Source organism: Globicephala melas, chromosome 1, assembly GCF_963455315.2.
Source record: "Globicephala melas chromosome 1, mGloMel1.2, whole genome shotgun sequence".
Lineage (NCBI taxonomy): Eukaryota > Metazoa > Chordata > Mammalia > Artiodactyla > Delphinidae > Globicephala > Globicephala melas.
The window spans coordinates 24574865-24595759 of NC_083314.1; the positions used below are offsets into that span (position 1 = coordinate 24574865).

General features: G+C 37.7%; 1 protein-coding gene across 2 annotated transcripts; it reads left to right on the forward strand.

The window, feature by feature from the left end:
• Positions 1 to 13: 13 nt before the first annotated feature.
• TFB2M (transcription factor B2, mitochondrial) lies at positions 14 to 16239 on the forward strand. 2 transcript variants are annotated; one of them, XM_030868514.3, is made up of 9 exons: positions 14 to 183; positions 387 to 499; positions 1195 to 1283; positions 4679 to 4832; positions 5165 to 5313; positions 7634 to 7723; positions 10480 to 10542; positions 13674 to 13825; positions 15495 to 16239. In XM_030868514.3, exons 1-9 carry the CDS (start codon positions 128 to 130, stop codon positions 15670 to 15672), a joined length of 1044 nt encoding a protein of 347 aa, XP_030724374.1. In that variant the 5' UTR covers positions 14 to 127; the 3' UTR covers positions 15673 to 16239. The 2 variants fall into 2 exon arrangements, with proteins under 2 accessions (XP_030724374.1, XP_030724372.1); XM_030868512.2 differs by having other exon boundaries at positions 22 to 499.
• Positions 16240 to 20895: the final 4656 nt, after the last annotated feature.

The following is a 20895-nucleotide window of genomic DNA, read 5'->3' on the forward strand; positions in this document are numbered from 1 at the left end:
CGCCGGTACGGAAACGGAAGTGACGGCAAAGGCAAGATGGAGAGGTCGTTCGCACGCACTGTTTGGCCTGTTTACTTCCGCCGGCCTAGACCCGGGGCAAGGAGATGTAGCACATGGGCTTCCCTGTATGGAGTTCGTCGAGGATGTAACGACCCTGGGTAACACTGGGACAGGACTTAGAGGGTGAGAATGTGGGTCCCAGGGGTGGGACTTCTTTCGAGGCTGATGCTGTCAGCTTTGACCCGCGCTGGGCGCTTTTGCATTTTGAAGTCGGGAGCGGTGAGGCTGATGGACGTCCCGGCGGGGAACCGCCGTGGCTTGTCTGACTACTACCCGCACCTGATGCCCAATGTGGGATTTGGAAAATCGTCCTCGCGTGTTTACAGATGCCGCTCAGAGACCAAGCGGTACATAACCAGCCCTAGAGTGGCTGAGACCTTGGTGCGGATCCTACGGAGAAAACGAAAATCTTGCCAGCTATTCCTGGAATGCAATCCAGGTGAGACCCTCGTGGCCTTCATTTTCTTGGATGTTCACTTTTGCAGACTGTGTAAAACATGGCCTCTTCCTTTAAGCAGCTTATATGGCCTCTGTTAATCATCACTCCACAAGATATTTCCGTAGCAGTTTGCACTTTACAAACTGTTTTGATAAAACATGCTCTTAGATTTCACCATCTTCCCAAAAGAACTTTTATCTTACCCTTTCGTGCATCTTCTATAGACCGCAGCAGGATGCCGGGAACACAAGATTTATAGACTTTTTGAAAAATAATTTTTTTAAGCACCATTTCCTATCATGGGGAGTCAGTTCTGTTTAGGTTTGGCAATATCTTTGATGATAAAGTATCCAGAGAGTCTATGAGTAAGTGGTAAGCTAGAGGCAACTATTTTGTTTGTTTGTTTGTTTTTTCTTGAGAGGTAGTGAAACATTGTAAGGAGCGCAGGTTTTGCGGTCTTTGACGGAATGGATTCAAAGCCAGGCAGCACCGCGTTCCAGTTGTGATGGTGGAGTCAAGTGACTGTATCTAATCCGCAGTTTCCTTATATGTAAATCAGGAGTGTAATATCCACTTTGGGAATGTTGTGAGAATTAAAATTATATCATACAGGTAAAACATCTAATTCCTTTGATATTGAAAAAGATTATGTTGTTTCTTTTGCAAATAAACTTTTCGTTCTGTTAATACATTAGGTCCTGGAATCCTGACACGAGCATTGCTTGAAAGTGGTGCCAAAGTGATTGCCCTTGAAAGTGACGAGACTTTTATTCCACAATTGAAGGTATATTTTTGTTTCTAAAAATAATTTATTGTTCAATCAGCTACCTTTGAGTGGTTTAGGGAAGTAAAATTAAGCACACTTTTTTTTTTTTTTTTTTTTGCGGTACGCGGGCCTCTCACTGCTGTGGCCTCTCCCGTTGCGGAGCACAGGCTCCGGACGCGCAGGCTCAGCGGCCATGGCTCACGGGCCCAGCCGCTCTGCGGCATGTGGGATCTTCCCGGACCGGGGCACGAACCTATGTCCCCTGCATTGGCAGGCGGACTCTCAACCACTGCGCCACCAGGGAAGCCCCACACAGTTTATTTTTAAACAATCACTTTTAGGGGCTATGCCGTATCTTGTTAGCCCCAGTGACTAGAACACAGTATCAATGATTGTTGAATGACTGAAAGATGGATTCAGAGACTTTTTTTCTGGTTCTAGCTCTGCTACAGATGGGTGATTGAACAAAATGTATAACTGGTATCTCTAGGCTTGTTTCCTCGTATTAGCAGGCTATGCTGTGCCTCTTCTTTCTTAGAAGGGGATAAGTGAGCTTAGAATCTAATTGGAATGCTAAGATTAGGTTAACGGGACTGTGTTAACTCTGGACTTAGGGTTTCAGAGGCAAGAAAAGTTTGGTGTATTCAGAATAAATTGCATGGAGTAAAGGCATTATCCAAATGGATTTTTTAGTGAATTTGGCTTCATGTATAGCTGACAAGTTCACATAACAGTAAAGTGGAAATTCCTTGCATCATTGTCAGCCTCTTTTTTGTTCTCTTTCTCTTCTTCCCTCCTTTATAAATCTTTTGATTCAATTCAGGAAACTTTTCCTCCATGTGCCAGCTTCCTGAAACCATGTAAAATAGTGTTATCTGAAAGTGCAAGATGACATCAAAAAATGATGAAAATGTATACAAAATCCTGCTCTTTTAAATATAACTGTCACATTAGATGGTTGTTTTTCTACAACTGAAAAAATTCAGGGTTTTTGAATTCAGATTATTTAATTGATGTTAAATCTGCTGGAATTCCAAAAACATGAAGAGAAAAAGAACCCATAAAATTATTCAAAGATTCAAGATCATGAAATGTGATTTAGTAAACATAGCCATCTGTAATTTCAACCTGGAAATTAAAAACAAAATAGCTCTTATCTTGGTCTTTAAACGGGGGGTACTTCCGAAGATTAATCTACATGTTCACAAAATAATTAAGGTGGTATTAAAATGTCCTTCTGTTTACAGTTTGTTATCCTGTAACACAACGGTTGCTTTTCTATAAGATCAAGATAACAGTAGTCTCAATTTAAAAACAGTTGAATCAATGAAATAGAGTGACTAGGGACTAGAGAATTCCTCACAGTATTTCTTACAGGAATATCAGTCATAAAATGTTTCTGAAGCTGTTAATGTAAGCGCAAAATTTAAACGTCTAACTCCCTATTCCCCCCTCCCCACCAACACTCACTTGAGCTCAGCCATTAGTACACGTTCTTTCACTCATTGTAAAGTGAAAAGCCATTCAAAGTTTTGTGTGAATTCATGTATATTTGCAAGAATAAAAGAGAAGTAATCATTTATATAGAACCTTTGCAGCCCTGAATCAGGGCCTTGAAGTGGTGCTCTTAGCAGACAGTGCTTCTAGCCACCCAAAGGCTCACAATTTTGCTCCTAAGAACTAAAATTATTTTCAAGGATAATGCTTGACTCTGGATTTTTATCTAAATTTAAAATCCCATGGACTTCCTTGGTGGTGCAGTGGATAAGAAACCACCTGCCAGTGCAGGGGACACACATTCAATTCCTGGTCCAGAAAGATCCCTACGCCGTGGAGCAACTAAGCCCTTGCGCCACAATGGCTGAGCCCGCACTCTAGAGCCTGCGAGCCACAACTACTGAGCCCGTGTGCCTAGAGCCCATGCTCCGCAACAAGAGAAGCCACCACAATGAGAAGCCCGCGCACCACAACGAAGAGTAGCCCCTGCTCACTGCAACTAGAGAAAACCCACGCGTAGCAATGAAGACCCAACGCAGCCAAAAATTAATTAATTAATTTTTAAAAAAATCCCTCTTCACCCCTACTCCATTTCCCTGATAAAATTCCTGGGACTTCACATTAACAATGTTTCAAGCAGGAACAGTTTGTTTTCCTATCTGGATGTGCTAGAGAGACACATGTTGCCAATTGTGTTCTGTAATAATGAATCATCACAGTATTGTAATCAACTATACTTCAATTTTTTAAAAAAGATAAAATATCTTTAAAAAACCAAAATAATAAATCATGATATATCTCATTTGAATTGTGAAGACTATTGCTGCAGAAATATCTGTATGTGTTCAGATGAAGAGACATCAGCTTTTGTGGTAAACTGTGTCTTATTTCAGCACATTTATGTCTTCAGCCTGGACTTCAGTATTCAGGTCTATAACTTCCTACCTGCATCTCCAGTTTAATCACCTAATAGGCATCTCAAAATTAACATGACCAAAAATATGTGGTTTCTACCTCCAGTCTGTTCCTTTCACTAGTTTTTTTCAAGGGTCCTCTTGAAAGTAATCATTAAAATTTACTAAATTTAGGAATAGAACCATACTTATAGGTTGAATTCAAACAGTTAAGAAAACTTAGGTTTTTTAACTCATAACTTTAAATTGCAAATTCATTAAAACCTTGATAAATACCAGTAGAATTTTCTGTGCATGAGAACCTCAGTGTGCACATCAAAACCTTGCTCTCTTCTATTTGGTTTTTTGTAACTTCGAATTAAGTTTGTAGGGTCTATAGCTAACACTTCCTCTCACTACTAAGTTCTCCAGCGCTACTGCCAGGTGAACACATCAGGGCAGTAAAAAGATTGAGGTATATTGGACACCTTCTAGTGTGCAGGGAGTTTTCCTTCTATAGTTGGCTCTGTCTTTAGGAAAAGTAAATGAAAAATTAAGAGGAAAATGGAGAGTGACCTACACAGTGAGCTAAGTTCATTTGGTGAAGGACTAACTAAACTGTTCTGGAAAAAAGGAATGCTCTCTTGCATCTATCTGCCTTTCACTTTAATATTTTTATTGTTATTTTCTGTTAAAATATCTTCCCATGACTAGCAGATGAATCACAGCTCTGAATAACAGAAACCATTTAGATAAAGTAAAGAAAATAAAAGGATATGTAATAATTTGTTGAAGGTTTCTATTTTGGGTGCTTTTTCTTGGTAATATTATATTCACTTTTCAGACATTAATTCATTTCTATTAACTGTTACATTTTAGGGTATGTTAGTAATGTTTTCTTTGCCTCTTTATTGAGGTAGCAATATTTTTTATAAGAATTACTTTTTGAAGTAGATCTTGGAATTGTTACAAGGTCTGCCTAACACTGAAATTTCTAAACATGTTCTCTCTGTCTCTCTTTAGTCCTTAGGAAAAAAGGTGAATGGAAGACTAGAAGTGGTCTACTGTGACTTCTTTAAACTGGATCCTAGAAGTCGTGGAATACTAACACCTCCCGTTATGACTTCAGATATGCTTTTTCAGTATTTGGGAATAGAAGCACAGCCTTGGTCAAAAGGTGATTTTTGTCATTCAGTAAAGCAAGTACCTTATAACTTGTCAGCTTTCTCTAGCAGTACACCAGATTTGTTGAGATGTGTGTACATGTTTATATTACACAGTTTATGGGTGGTTGCTCTTAAGTTGAATATGGCTTTTCCCTCACCTAGATACAATCAGCAGTTTTGTGGAAGCCAAGTTCCAGATCAAGGAAAGATGCTAAGGCCTAGTTTTGCTCGAAATAACCTTAAAGTAATATAGTTTGTTAACCTAATTTGACTCAGTAAAATATGGTCGTAGGAAAAAAGTGTTAAGAATTTATTTAAATATTTTTGCTTGTATTCTTAACAGGTGCCCCTTTAAAAGCAATTGGGATCTTACCACCTAAAAATGAGAGAAGTGCACTTTGGAAACTTTTACATGACCTGTATTCCTGTACTTCTATATATAAATATGGACGACTAGAACTAAACTTGTTTATTAGTGAAAAGGAATGCCGGGTAGGTTATTAACAAGTACCTAATTTTTTGTTTTAAATGTTCTGCGATTTTTCTCAGAGTAGTCTTAATCTGTGTGATTTTAATTTGGGCTCATGACATTTGAGAGTACTAAGGTTGTTTTTAAATTTCTATAGAGCATTCTTTAGGTATTATTTTTTAAAAGGTTTTCTGTGTGATAAAATATATATAACATAAAGTTTACCATTTTAACTATTTTAAGTGTACAATTCAGTGGCATTAAGTACATTCACATTGTGGTACAACTATTATTACCATCCATCTATTCTCAGAACTTTTTATCATTCCATACTGAAACTCTGTACCCATTAAACATTAATTCCCCATCTCCCCCCCGCCCCTGTGCCCCTGGTAACCACTGTTTTATTTTCTGTTTCTATGAATTTGACTATTCTATATACCTCATGTAAATGGAATCATACAGTATTCCACTTTGTGTCTGGCTTATTTCACTTAGCATACTGTCTTTAGGGTTCATCCAAGTTGTAGCATGTGTCAGAATGTCATTCCTTGTTAAGGCTGAATAATATTCCATTATATAATTAGACACCACCCCACCACCTTTTGTTTATCCATTTCCGTCAATGGATATAATTGACATGTTGCACTGTATAAGTTTAAGGTATATAGTACAATGTTTTGACTTCCATACATCATGAAATGATTGCCATCATAAATGTGGTGAACATCCATCATCTCATATAGATACAAAATTAAAAAATATTTCTCCTTGTGATGAGAACTCTTAGGATTTACTCTCTAACGACTTTCATATGTAACATACCACAGTGTTAATTATGTAGTTGTACACTACAAAACAGGACGTTTGTACCTTTTGACCACATTCATTCCGTTCCCTCTCCCCTCCACCCCTGCCTCTGGTAACCACAAATGTGATTTTTTTCTATGAGTTTGTTTTTTGAAATATAATTGACCTAAACATTGTGTTAGTTCCTGCTATACAACATGGTGATTTGATATGTCTGTATATTACAAAATGATGACATGTTTATATATTACCATCTGTCATCATACAAAGATATTATATTATTATTGACTATTTCCCACACTGTACATTTCATCCCCCTGATTCATTTATTTTGTAACTGGAAGATTGTGCCTCATAATCTCTGTCATCTGTTTCACTTATTCCCCCACCCCCTCATCTCTAGCAACCTTCTGTTGTCTCTATCTGTGACTGTTTCTGTTTTTATGTTTGTTCATTTGTTTTGTTTTTTAGATTCCACATATAAGTGAAATCATATTTATTTATCTTCCTTTGTCTGACTTATTTCACATAGCATAATACTCTCTAGATCTATCCATGTTGTCAAAAATGGCAAGATTTCATTCATTTTTATGGCTGAGTTATATGTGTGTGTATATATGTATATGTAAAACATATACATCTTCTTTATCCATTCATCTACCAGTGGACACTGAGGTTATATACCTTTCTCGGCTGTTGTGAATAATGCTGTAGTGAACATAGGGTTTTAGACTTTTTGTTCTTTGAAATCAAAGGGCTTCCTGAAGTCCTTGAGAGTTATGTTTCTTTGCTGCCCAGAATGCTTCATGTTACTAATCTTATAATCCAAGATAACTGGAAATGCTTATTTGTATATAAGAGAACTATGGGTTGAGATGGGGGGCGGCGGGAGATGAAAGCAAGAGATGAAAGGATGATTTGCTTACCAAGATCCAAATAGTAAGTAAATAGTGACTGTCCCTGGAAGAGAGTAGGGGACTCAGAACCTTGAGGCTGTGTGCATACGTGAAGGAATGAAAGGAAGAGAAATAGGAAATGCTTCGTCAGGTTTCATCTTGCTACTAGTAGAATGTTCTAATGTTTCTTTTACCATGGACCTTTTCACATTTGGTTTTCTCTCTCTGTAGTGCCCTTTCATTCAGTGAGGTACCTCTGATCCTCAAGTGTCAGCCTAAGTAATTCTTGACTCAAAATTTAATAGCCCAGCTAATGCACGTTTCTATCACACTTACCCTTCACCACAGTAATTATACACTTCTGTGTCACTTTTTGTTTAATGAGAATTTGCCCTGATAGGTGATATGGTTAAAGGAAATCAGTCTCAAATACGTTATATTTTAAGTGTACATGATGATATATTTCAATATGAAAGTTTAAGAAGACTTTCTTTTCTTTGAAATGGTTAAGATTCTGCATTTAATTCTAATTTTCTTTCATTTCTAGATATCATTAAGGTATTAAGATCTGACATATGATTTTGACTGATTGGCTATAGCTATGTATAACATGTAACTTCTGTTTTCCTTTTTCTAGAAAATAATGGCAAATCCCCAAAATCCAAGCTTGTATCAAGCATTAAGTGTGCTCTGTCAAATAGCTTGTGGGATTAAGCTCCTGCATACAGTGAGTAAAATCCTTCTAAATTTCAACAAAGAACCTCATGGTTTTTCAGAGGCTGTATTTCTGTGACCAGATTAATTTTATTGTTTTTCCAAGTGTTTAAGATAATAGAGCACTATTCTGATGTTTTTCTGTCACAAATATTTATATACTTCTCTCATTGTAAAACTAATATATTCTCAGTGTAAAAATGTGAGACATGTTAAAGAAAGAAAAGAATTTAAAAAATGATCACTACAGTGCTACCACCCAGAGGTCACTATTGTTGTTTGTGGCATAATTTTAGTCTTTTATTTTTCCTGTTTTTTCTTTTTTGTGTAGAGGAGATTATATTATTTTTTTATTTAATAGCTAATAGTTAATTATAAGATTTTTTTTCCCTTCTATCTAAACATTTTTCTTAAGTTTTTAAGACTATATAATAAGTTTTTATAAATTAAGTTTTTAATGATTCTAATACCTCATTATAGAGCATTCCCCTTTTTAGTTTATTTCCTTAGGCAAGATCAGAGTTGTCTAATAGGAAGACAATGCAAGCCACATATGTAGTTTTACATTTTTTTTAGTCGCCAGGTTACGGAAAGTAAAAAAGAAACAGGTGAAATTAATTTTAATATTATGTTTTATTGAATCTTCTCAATTCAAAACATTATTTCAGTGTGTAATATTTTTAAATTAGTTATTACATAATTTACATTCTTTTTTGTGTACTAAAAATCCATTGTATATTTTACACTTACAACCAATTCAGACTGGACACATTTCACATGTTCAGTAGCCACATGAGACTAGTATCTACCATTTTGTGTGTGTGTGTGTGTGTGTGTGTGTGTCTGCCATTTTTAATAGAGGCCTAAAAGCATAAGAAAAAACAATAAATACCATTTCTTTCATACCATAATTTACCCATTCTCTTTTTTTTATTTTAGTAGACTAGAGTATATATCAAATTGTTTTTATACAGAATATGTTTGTTTTTTGTTTTTTGTTTTTTTTGCGGTACGCGGGCCTCTCACTGTTGTGGCCTCTCCCGTTGCAGAGCACAGGCTCTGGACGCGCAGGCTTAGCAGCCATGACTCACAGGCCCAGCCGCTCCGCGGCATGTGGGATCTTCCCGGACCGGGGCACAAAACCATGTCCCCTGCATCGACAGGCGGACTCTCAACCACTGCACCACCAGGGAAGCCCTATGTTTGTATATTTTATGAGCCCTTGTTCTTCCAAGGATATATTGATTTAATTTTAAAAGAGTGTTTCCTCTATGTAGTCTCTTCATTGCTTTTGTCCAGGAACACATTAAGACCTTCAGTGCATACTTAGTTGTTAGAATGTTATCTCATTTGATTTTAGCTTTTGTTCCGATTCTGGTTTTTTTCCTCCAGAATGTATCAGGTTCTTAGGTTGGCTCTCTCTGTTCCTTGTCTTTCGTATCTGTCATACTCTCATCCTTTTTCTGTATTCCCAGAAATCTTTTTCACATTTAGCCTTCATGGCACTGACCCTGCTTTCTACCTATACTACATATTGTAATCTTGGTACTGTAGTTCTTGGTTTCCCTAAAATCCTTCTTAACCCCACTGATCTCCTCTCATTCTGTTGGCTTTTCATCTCAGTTCTCTCTTCCTGGCTTTTGGCTAGTTTCTTGATAGAAGGCCCTCTGAGGACCTCAGCTTTCAGGACAGTTTTCTTTTTCTGCAGTATTTGTTTTCAAAAGCCCTATGTTGAGTTTTGCCATGTATTAACCTCCAGAAAGGAGAGGTCTTTCTAGACCCAGCATTTTTAACATTTGTCCATTATATATCTACTACTGGATGGTCTGTTGTTGAATCCAATTCCCAAGGTCTTGCAGGTCTTCCTCTCCTGTGGGTTTGGTAGATGGGAGTGAGGTCTTCTCTGTGCCCACTGCAGTGCCCTAAACTGCTGTGGATAGACCAAGTGTGGGGGGAAGCTGCAGTGCCTGCTGCTGATGCTGCTTTGCCTTCCTCCACTTAGTGACATTCCTGGAGCTGCTGGGAGTTTCACAGATGAGCAACAATTGCATTTTTCATTCTACGTCAGCTGCCACTGCAATTAGTAATAAATTATCGTTTCTGACCTTACATCCAATATTATAAGTTTTAGTCTTTTAAGTCTGTGTCAAATGCTGTTATTTTGGAATTTAATGTGTGTATATGTGTTTATACACACACACACACACACACACACACAATAATTTTTCAGTTGGGTCATCTTTTAAAATTGCTTCACATACAAAATTGTATGTACAAAAGTTAGATACAAGAAAGCAATGATCCTTTTAAAAATTGACACAAATTTCTTTGTCTATCTCCTTACATGTCCCAGCATATTCATATCAGTGGTTTTTCCACTAAGGTAGGGCAAAAACATCCCCATAATTGATCTGATAGACCCTAAACTGATTGTGACTGTAATATGCTGGCTATTAAAAATAACTTTAGAATGTATTTGCATAATTATATTAAGGGCAACTCTCTTTTATCTAAGCAAGTAATAGAGTTACCAGTATTTGGCTAGACCTTTGACTCCCCTTTTCTTTATCCAAAAAAAATGAGAGAGAAGAGAAATGTATATGATTTAACTGTCACATGTTGTTTTTCTTACATTCAGTTAGACTGGAGACTTGGCTTTAATTCATTATGTTGTTTAGGCAAGACAATTTTAAAGGCAGTAATAATGTGGGGCACTTTGCACAAAGAGAACTGAAAGAAATGTTTTCTTTTTGTTTATCTTCACTCAAGGAGTCTTGCTTATCATTTGGCACATATACCGCAAATGGGCAGCTGGCAAAGCAAAAGCATAGGGTAAGAACGAATGAATACCTTTCCCTTTTTTCCTCTAATGTAACAGTCTTTGTTTTCTTTTGCATTATCTGGTATTCTGTATTTATTTAAATTTTTAATTTTAGAATATCTAGAAAAATTTTTAAACATATCTTATTGATTTTAATATATTCAAATTATTTTGGAAGGGAGTTATATTTTTCAGCTGTTTATACAATGAATGCTAGCATAGTAATAGACTTAAACACAGATTCTGACTTTTTTTTAATATATAAATTTATTTATTTATTTTTGGCTGCGTTGGGTCTTCTTTGCTGCATGCGGGCTTTCTCTAGTTGTGGTGAGTGGGGGCTACTCTTTGTTGCCGTGCGCGGGCTGCTCATTGCAGTGGCTTCTCTTGTTGCGGAGCACAGGCTCTAGGCGCATGGGCTTCAGCAGTTGTGGTGCATGGGCTTAGTTGCAGCCTGTGGGATCTTCCTGGACCAGGGCTCGAACCCATGTTCCCTGTATTGGCAGGTGGATTCTTAACCACTGCACCACCAGGGAAGCCCCTGACTTCTATTTTTAACTTTTGAAATGAAAATACCTCTCAAATTTGGAAAACATGAATATTAAAATGTTTATTCATCTAATTTGATAAACTGAAAACAAGATTTTATACCTTATTAATAAATCATATATATAATATTACTACTTATAATGGTTTATTTCACTAACAGGTACATCTTGTTTCTTACCCTAGGGGTTGGGCTTTAATTTTTGTTTATTTTTTCCCTTCATAAAGAACCAAAGTGATTATGTTATAGAGTGATCCTCCATTTAGATTATATAGGGCTACTTATAGTGAAGTTGTAATAAAGTAGCTGAAGTTTTAAAAACAATTTTCGGACTCAATTCAGAAGTTCCACTTCAGGATTAAATGCTAATGATTCCCTAATCTCAGCGTATTAGTTCAGTCTGACTTTCCCATTGCTTACTACTTTGGTTTTTTTCTCGCTCTTGCCGCTAAAGGAAAACTATCAATTAAGAAATATTCTGATTTTAGAATAATCAGTGATCATTGTGATTTTAGTTCTGTTTCACTATCCATAAACGTAACTTATGTAGCCTCACAAAACAGAATAGGGGTAATACATTTTGGCTTGATACCAGTAGGAATTTATCCAAATGACCCTGAAATTAATAACCCTGCATATAGGACACTTTCCCATTTTCTCAATGACAGTGTCAAAAGCTAAAACACTTTTTTGGCCGACATAAATGCATAAACTTTTAGGGATGAAAATGAAATAACCAAATGTTATGTTTTAAGAGAAAATTTTATTCAGATATTTCACATGTCTGATGTCGGTGTGTTCATAATTGTTACAGAAGTGCTTTTAGATATTTAACAGTTTTTTAAAGCACATGATCTTCATTTCCATCCAAGTGGTTTGAGGTTTATACTTTTTTGAAGCCATGTTTTTGTGCTGTCACTGGAACTTTTTTCCTAAGCTACATATAACCATTTGTTGAACATCAGGAAAGTTGTTTTTTCCCTACTTATCAAGTAAACCTATATCTGTAACTCCAAATCTATTTACAAGATGCTGTTTAAAGTCACCTTCAAGGGACTTCCCTGGTGGCACAGTGGATAAGAATCCGCCTGCCAGTTCAGGGGACAGGGGTTCAAGCCCTGGTTCAGGAAGATCCCACATGCTGCAGAGCAACTAAGCCTGTGCGCCACAACTACTGAGCCTGCACTCCAGAGCCCGTGAGCCACAACTACTGTAAATAAATATATTTTTAAAAATAAATAAAAAATAAAGTCACCTTCAAAAGACTTGTTAACAACATATAATGCTATCAATTGTGAGGTTATTCCCCTCCCTAATTGATAATTGCTAAATACGTTAAAATTTTATTGCCTTCCTTTTTTACTAATTTCTTCAGCTACAGGAATTCAAAACTAGAAACCAGAATTGATTGAAATTTTTTTTGGCCAACATGTCTTCCACAAACAGTATTTATGTTTAAATATGTATATACATAGGTATTTATTATAAAGTAAATAAGGGGTTACTAGCTAATACGTGAGATTTCCTAAGAACTCAAACATAAGGCTCCCTCTGTTCTGAGGAATAATTTTAGAGGAAAAAACATCTTAATGTTACATCAAGTCACATACAGTTTTTATTTTAACCTGTATAATACTATATACTAAAGCAGGTTGGCAAACTTTTTGTGTAAAGGGCCAGAGAGTAAATATTTTATGCTTTGCAGGTCCCATATTCTTTGTGGGTTTGTTGTTGTTTGTTTGTTTTTTTAAGAATCCTTTATAAATGTAAAAACTGTTCTGAGCTCCATATTATACAGAAACAGGCAGGCCATGTACCATAGTTTGCTAACCCTATATTTTTTAAAAATCCAATTAAAAATTATAAGGCAATAATTTTTTTTTTGCAGTACGTGGGCCTCTCACTGCTGTGGCCTCTCCCGTTGTGGAGCACAGGCTCCAGACGTGCAGGCTCAGCAGCCATGGCTCATGGGCCCAGCCGCTCCGCGGCATGTGGGATCTTCCCAGACTGGGGCATGAACCCGTGTCCCCTGCATCGGCAGGCGGACTCTCAACCACTGCGCCACCAGGGAAGCCCGGCAATAATTTTTTTTATGCTTAGGATCTGGTGTTAATGCCTCAAATACAGAAGAGACTCAGCATATGCTAGTGTCACGTTTAGGATTTCATTTTTCCCTGCTTATAAGTTAATAAGCTGTTACTGTTTCATGGGTGCTGGGCAAAGACACAGACTCCTGTGTCCTGTGGAATAATATGATATTGCGTAGTTGTGTGCTATGCATGCAGTGGGTTTGCACTGCAGCTGAGGAACACAGAGCTGGGGGAATCCACCTCTCTTTAGCAAACATTAATGTCAGTCTATAGAGAGACATTATCTCATCCCCCAAGGTGATTCACTGCAAACAACCCTGAGGAATGGCCCAGGTTAAGAGCAGTTGGGGCCTTGCATTCTTGTCACATCCAAAAATAACCTATAGGGACACGCAGGGTGTATTGTGATTGCCTCTTCAAAAAGGTAGCTTGAATGCGTAAGTGAACAATGTCTGGCACTGGCAATATTTTATGACTAACACATTTTATTTTCCTTTCTCTGCAGGAATCATTAGAACAAAACCTGTGTTTTATTCAACTGACTCCTCATAGGAATTTATTTGCAGGAACCTTAACACCTTTTAATTATGATGTGTTTTTTCACATGTTAAGGCAGTGTTTTATGAAACGCAATGCCAAGCTAATAGACCATTTACAGTAAGTAAGAAAAATAAAAGCAAATATAAAAGTAGCAACTTAATGTGCGAATTGTACTTTCATGTTAGAGCTTTGTTTTTTATATTTTTTATATCTTCATTAACAGTGAGGTACCATGTTTTCACTCATCTATTTGTACAAAATACTTCATTCTCGCCGGTATACATTTTGAGGAAAATATATTTTCCACATAATCTCCTGAGCTTAATTTTTTTTCCCTTCTTTGAAAAAACAACCAGGGATGCCTACAATTTGTTTTATCTTTGTCAGGATTAATTTAACTACATGAAGAACTGGCTGCTTGCCCCGGCATTAGTGTCAGCATACCCACCATCCACCTCTTGTCATTGCCTGTCGTTAGTGGTTCTGTTTCCTAGGCAAAGTAGGCACAGATCATTATACCACCCTAGTCCTGCTCTGGATCAAATTCTATGTTTCTACCTAAAGCCTTATAAAAATTTTACTGTTACTGCCTGCTTTGTATCTATATAATTTTTACGTAGGGCTGATGTGTACAGTTCTGGAAGTTATGCATTTTACCATGTACTCATCAGCCCATAGTCATTCAAAGTACTGTCAGAGGATGGGCAAAATAAATAATCATTTTAATTAATTTGATCATCATTTAATGTATAACTCTGAATGAGCTGCTGATTGAACAATATTTATGTAAAAATAAATGTTAAAAGTGGCAGTAGACCCGTAAAAGTCATCTGTTTTTCATCTTATCAGGAGCGTAGGAAATTAAGGAATACACGTATGATAAACTGTGGTTTAAAATGTTAAGAATTGCCTTGGAGAGCCTGTGGATTGAAAGGATGTTTACAGCTGTGACCAAGATTCCATTCACAGTCAAAAAGTATTGGAAATATTTTCCACCAAAATATTTTAGTACAGTTGTTTACTTGTTATTGTCAGAGGCTCACTGGTCGTTTCTTGCTAGGCTAATAGAATAAGGCAGTTTTCTGCTTTATAATTTATTCACAGTAATTGTTACATAAAAATGTGAAAATTATTTCCTCTTCTGAAAACAAACAGTAGTTCCTGCTGTTTATTAAACTTTTACATGAACCTAAGTGTTTACTTATTAAACTTTTACATGAACCTAAATAGAGTTAAGAATAGTTTTGCAAAGAGAATTAAAAGATGAAAGGTAGACAGAAGAATTTTGGGTTTTTTTTTTTTTTTTTTGCGGTATGCGGGCCTCTCACTGTTGTGGCCTCTCCCGTTGTGGAGCACAGGCTCTGGACGCACAGGCTCAGCGGCCATGGCTTACGGGCCCAGCCACTCTGCAGCATGTGGGATCTTCCTGGACCGGGGCACAAACCCGTGTCCCCTGCACCGGCAGGCAGACTCCCAACCGCTGCGCCACCAGGGAAGCCCAGGCAAAAGAATTTTTAAGGGCAATGTTAAACTAGAATTTGCCTAAGAACTGATGAGAACATGTTAAAGCCTAAATCAGCTCTTTTCATTACAGGCAAGCCATGGAACTTTAGGAATAGACATAGTTAAAGCTATATATAATAGGCAGGCTATTAAACTGAATAAGATTAATTATATATAATAAGTTAGGCATTTTAAATTGGGCTTAGAAGCCGCCTCTATCAATATTAACTGACAGTTGTTATGATAAAGAATTAAGCACATTTACTTTGTATTTATTTTGCAGTTCATTGAGTCCAATTGATGCAATGCATATATTGAAGCAAATTAAAAAAAATAAAGATGTGAAAGTAATAGATATGTACCCTGAAGACTTTCAGCACCTTTTTGAAACCATAGAGTGTTCCAAAGATGATAACTATAAGTGGCTATATGATGACTTCATGGAAGATGTAATCATATAGAGAAGTGGACTGATAAGACATTAACTGGAGCTGTTTATTTATTTGGAAATTATGGCACAAATGAAAAAGAACTGAGTTTGAAAAACTCATATCCTTTCAACAGAAGATAACTGTTCTTGTTTTGCACAGCTAGGCGGATCAATTCTTGTGCCATTGATACCATTACTGTATTGGATAAAATAATGGCTGCTATTTTATTCAAACTGAATAAAAGGAAAACTTCAGTTAATTGTGGATTTGATCAAATTGGATTTGTTTTAAATTCCTATCTGCTATAAGCATACTGGTAGTTATAGGGTATTAGCAGATGAAATTTAGTTTTAGAAATTCTTTTGGCCAAATATCTTACATTATACTTAAATATTCCATTTTCACTGTCGATTTTTATATCCTCCTGGGGGAGCAGAAGAGTTTGTACGTAATTAAACTTGGAAAGTAAACTGATTTAGTGGGTTTTTTTACTTTTCAGTTTGTTGAAATGTATTATCAAGTACTGTACAATGAAATTATTTAAATTTTAATATGGTTTAAATTTTTTTAGAAATTAAAATATTTTAAGTAATAAGATTTTGTGCCTATCTGTTCAAACATAAAATTGACCCTAACTTATTCACTTTAAATTCCGTCACTTATAGTCAATATACTTTCAGTGAGTAATTCAGTCTGTGTTATTCAAAACTCTCATGCATTTTCATTCCATCAAGAAAGTTCATCTGAAGTTAGACCTTTACATGAACCTAAATGGAATTAAGAATATTTATTTTCTTAGCTCTTTGAAGAAGCTACTAGATTTTACCTGAGACATCTAATCTCTGTTAGATTTCTTTGCTGTTATAACACTTCATAATACCTAAGGCATATTATTAGTAACTCTTTGTAAGGCGTGTGTTTTTAATAACACTTAGCCAAACCAGTTCTTCCCAACGTCCCTACTGTTGTCCTTGGTTCACAGTTCAGTCCAGCTAGAAACTCTGAATCCTTGTTTGTTTGTTTTTTAATTTTTTTTGGCTTTGTTGGGTCTTTGGTGCTGCGCGCGGGCTTTCTCTAGTTGCATCAAGCGGGGGCTGCTCTTTGTTCCGGCCTGCTGGCTTCTCACTGCAGTGGCTTCTCTTGTTGCGGAGCACGGGCTCCAGGCCCGTGAACTTCAGTAGTTGTGGCTCGCGGGCTCTAGAGCGCAGGCTCAGTAGTTGCGGCGTGAAGGCTTAGTTGCCCCGCGGCATGTGGGATCTTGGTTCCCTGACCAGGGATCAAACCCACATCCCCTGCATTGGCAGGCGGATTCTTAACCACTGCACCACCAGGGAAGCCCTAAATCCTTTTTTCTCTTGTAATTCCTATCCTGCCATTACATAATCTGCCTAATCTTTATAATGTCATTCTGTCTTCTCAATCCGATGCCTTAGGCCTAAATTTCTCCTGGGACTTCTTAACTACCTCTCTCTCATCTTCCAATACATCTTGTTTATTACTGCTATATTAACTTCCTAAAACATTTATTTCACCATAGTTTCTTCTAAGGCCTTGGTTTCCTAATGGGTAATAGTGGCATATATTAGGGTTCTTGTCAGGAGGAAATCATTTACGAAAAAGGGCTTAGTGTAGAAACTTGACAGTGGTAGTTATAAGTGTTGGTGTAATGCATTATCTTCCCCCACTCCCTCATATATAGGTAGCCAGAGACCTCTGTGCTCTTCATTCTGCATTCAAAAAATTAGAGTTTAAAAAAAACGAATTTACAGTTGTCTATTCACTGAAAGATATGAGCAATTAATGAAGCTTAATATGTGGGGGTAGTTGCTCATGGTAGCAGTCAGGTGCCCCAAGAATTTCGAATTAAAGGTAGCCTTGTTACACAGTAAAAACCCAGAGGCATCAATAGGAACTGAACTCTCTGGAAAGGCCAATTAAGTTAACTAAAAATTTACAGCCAATATCATTAGCAATCAGTAGGTCAGGCCACTTTCAAATAGGGGGTGTAGGCAGAACCCTGATGGTGGGAGTGTATGATTTGTAATAACCTTGGCTGTGTAAGGCAAGAAAAAAGAGAATTCAGAGTTGGGAGATGGGTTCCTATATTTCTTAGTTTATTTTTTTTAAGATGAGACATTTAAACATGTTACTAGGTTACAAGAATGAAGTCAGCTGAGAAAGACATATTAAATATAGCTCAGAAGGATTAACTGATGTTCATAAGAAAAGGAATGGGATCAAAGTACAAGAGAAGCACATTTTGCTCTTAGCCTAGATAAAGGGTCGAGTATGGGGACTTCTCTGGTGGTCCAGTGCCTAAGAATCCGCCTTCCAATGCAGGGGATGTGGGTTTGATCCCTGGTTGGGGAACCAAGATCCCACATGCCGCGGGGCAACTAAGCCTTCATGCTGCAACTACTGAGCCTGCGTTGGGTCTTCACTGATGCACAGGCTATCTCCAGTTGCGGCAGGCAGAGGCCACCCCTCCGTTGTGTGCAGGCTTCTCATTGCAGTGATCTTCCTGCACCAGGGATCGAACCCGTGTCCCCTGCACTGGCAGGTGGATTCTCAACCGCTGTGCCACCAGGGAAGTCCTCAACTCGTTTTAAAAAAAATTTATTTATTTGGCTGCGTTGGTTCTTAGTTGTGGCACACAGGATCTTTGTTGCAGCACATGAGATCTTTGTTGCAGCGTGTGGGGATCTTTTGTTGTGGTTCACAGGTTCTCTAGTTGCGGCACACAGGCTCCAGAGTGTGCAGGTAAGATCATGTTGGTTCAAAGATTGCTAGGAGAGCTAAGAACTTGAGTTATTACAACAGGAGACCCTTTCAGTGGTATTTAGGAAGTTTTTGTGTGTCCGTTTTTGCAATATTGGTAGGTAAGAAATATTGATAAGAAAATAGATGTTTGGGGGCTTCCCTGGTGGCGCAGTCGTTGGGAGTCTGCCTGCCACTGCAGGGGACACGGGTTCAAACCCTGGTCCAGGAGGATCCCATGTGCCATGGAGCAGCTGGGCCCACGCGCCACAACTACTGAGCCTGCGCTCTGCTTTAGAGCCCACGCAGCCCAACTACTGAAGCCCATGTGCCACAACTACTAAGGCCTGCGCGCTTGGGCCCTGTGCTCCACAACAAGAGGGGCCACCGCAATGAGAAGCCTGCACACCACAATGGAGGGGTGGCCCCCGCCCACCACAACTGGAGAAAGTCCGTGCAGCAGTGAAGACCCAACGCAGCCAAAAATAAATAAATAAAATGAATAAAGTTATAAAGAAAAAAAAATAGATGTTTTTCTCTAGAATAAATAAGAATGCAGTCAGCATAAATTCAGAAAGTGATTGGGACCAAAATATGCATGTTCTACATTAGTAGGGTAAAAAAAAATGTTCTTTGTTACTGTGGAGTATTACCATTTGTTCTTGTATCACTAAATTGTAGAATGGCATTCAGCAGGTTACTTATCTGGGTCTTGATTTTGCACATGCAAAACAGAAGGAGTTAACTATGTGGGCTTCTTCTCTGTAATACCCTATGTAATTATCTGACAATGTGTTGTCCAAAGTGTATCTCCTATAGGGAAGAAAATTTCTCCTTTGCCAACCACATAAGGAAAATCTTCTAGAGAATGAAGTCAACGTAGAGAAAGCATGGAAATAGGGTGACAACATTCTGATAACATTTGAACCCCTGACTCCAGCCATACCCGAAGCCATACACGTGTCCAAAGCCAAGAAAATGCCCGAAGCCAACCAATTTCCTTTTTTTGTTTAAACTAGTTCGGGATGGAATTCTATCACTTTTAATCCAGAGTCCTAATATAAATACTATCTTAATAACACTCATTAATAACATCCCATTTCTACATTAATACAGGGACTCTTCTGAGTTTAACTACTAAAAATTAGCATGCTCCTAAAGTGATGACTGTGGCTGGTGATCTCCAAGCCACAAGTGTGGACTTTTGGATTAGTATAAAAGGAAGGGTTTCTTTAATTCCATGACCTGTGAGTATATTATTTGCACCATTCTAAAGCTTGAAAGAGGAATTCTAGTTACCTGATGAGATATGTAATAGACTTTAAAAATAATCCAGTAATTCTTGGTTAAATGTTCATTCAGTTTATTATTAAAACTGCTGGGTAATTCTGTATTAAACGTTTATAAGGGACTTCCCTGGTGGTCCAGTGGTTAAGACTCTGTGCTTCCACCACAGTGGGCGCCTGTACAATCCTGATACCTGGTCAGGGAACAAAGATCCCACATGCCTTGCTGCACAGCCAAAAGAAAAAAAAAAATTATAACTACTACTTAATTTACCTCTTGCTAATAAAATAGTGTGTTAAACTTTCAGTTTGGGTTTATGGGGAATAAGGCACAACATTCTATGCTCTTCTTGGTTTTTATCTGCTCATTTAAAGTGAGGATATGAAAGTAATGGAACAAGTAGAGTATATTTTTAAATTTCAACTTAGATTCCTGGCGAAAGCTAATTGTAAAGCACATTAGTAAGGATTTTTATTGGAAACATCAAATCTTCTCTAAAGAAGATTTCTCCAAAACTTTGAGAAAAAAGGTCAGCTCCAGGATTTCCTCATTGTTTATGGTATAGAAATCTCTACTACATATCATGAAACTTTCATAACATCCTCCAGTTCTCTTTAAAATAAACTTTCTTTTACTGTTTTCATACAAAAGAAACTTCCACAAGAATTTGTTGAGTGCAGGATAGGAATGAGTGCCTAGGGATTCTGGACTTCTGTTTCTATAACATGTCTAAACCATAATGTGGTCCCTCCTAGGTAACTTTTTTTTTTAATATATATACACCAGCATTTTAAAAAATTTATTTATTTTATTTATTTATTTTTGGGTTTTTTTGGCTGCGTTGGGTCTTTGTTGCTGTGCGCGGGCTTTCTCTAGTTGCGGTGAGCGGGGGCTACTCTTCACTGTGGTGCGCGGGCTTCTCATTGCGGTGGCTTCTCCTGTTGCGGAGCACGGGCTCTAGGTGCGCAGGCTTCAGTAGTTGTGGCTCGCGGGCTCAGTAGTTGTGGCTCGCAGGCTCTGGAGCACAGGCTCAGTAGCTCCGTGGCATGTGGGATCTTCCTGGAGCAGAGCTTGAACCCATGTCCTCTGCATTGGCAGATGGATTCTTAACCACTGTGCCACTAGGGAAGCCCCCTCCTAGGCAACTTTAAAGAACAGTATGAGTCAGCCATCTTTAATTTCTGAGTGGTCGTTGTATAGAAAATCTGG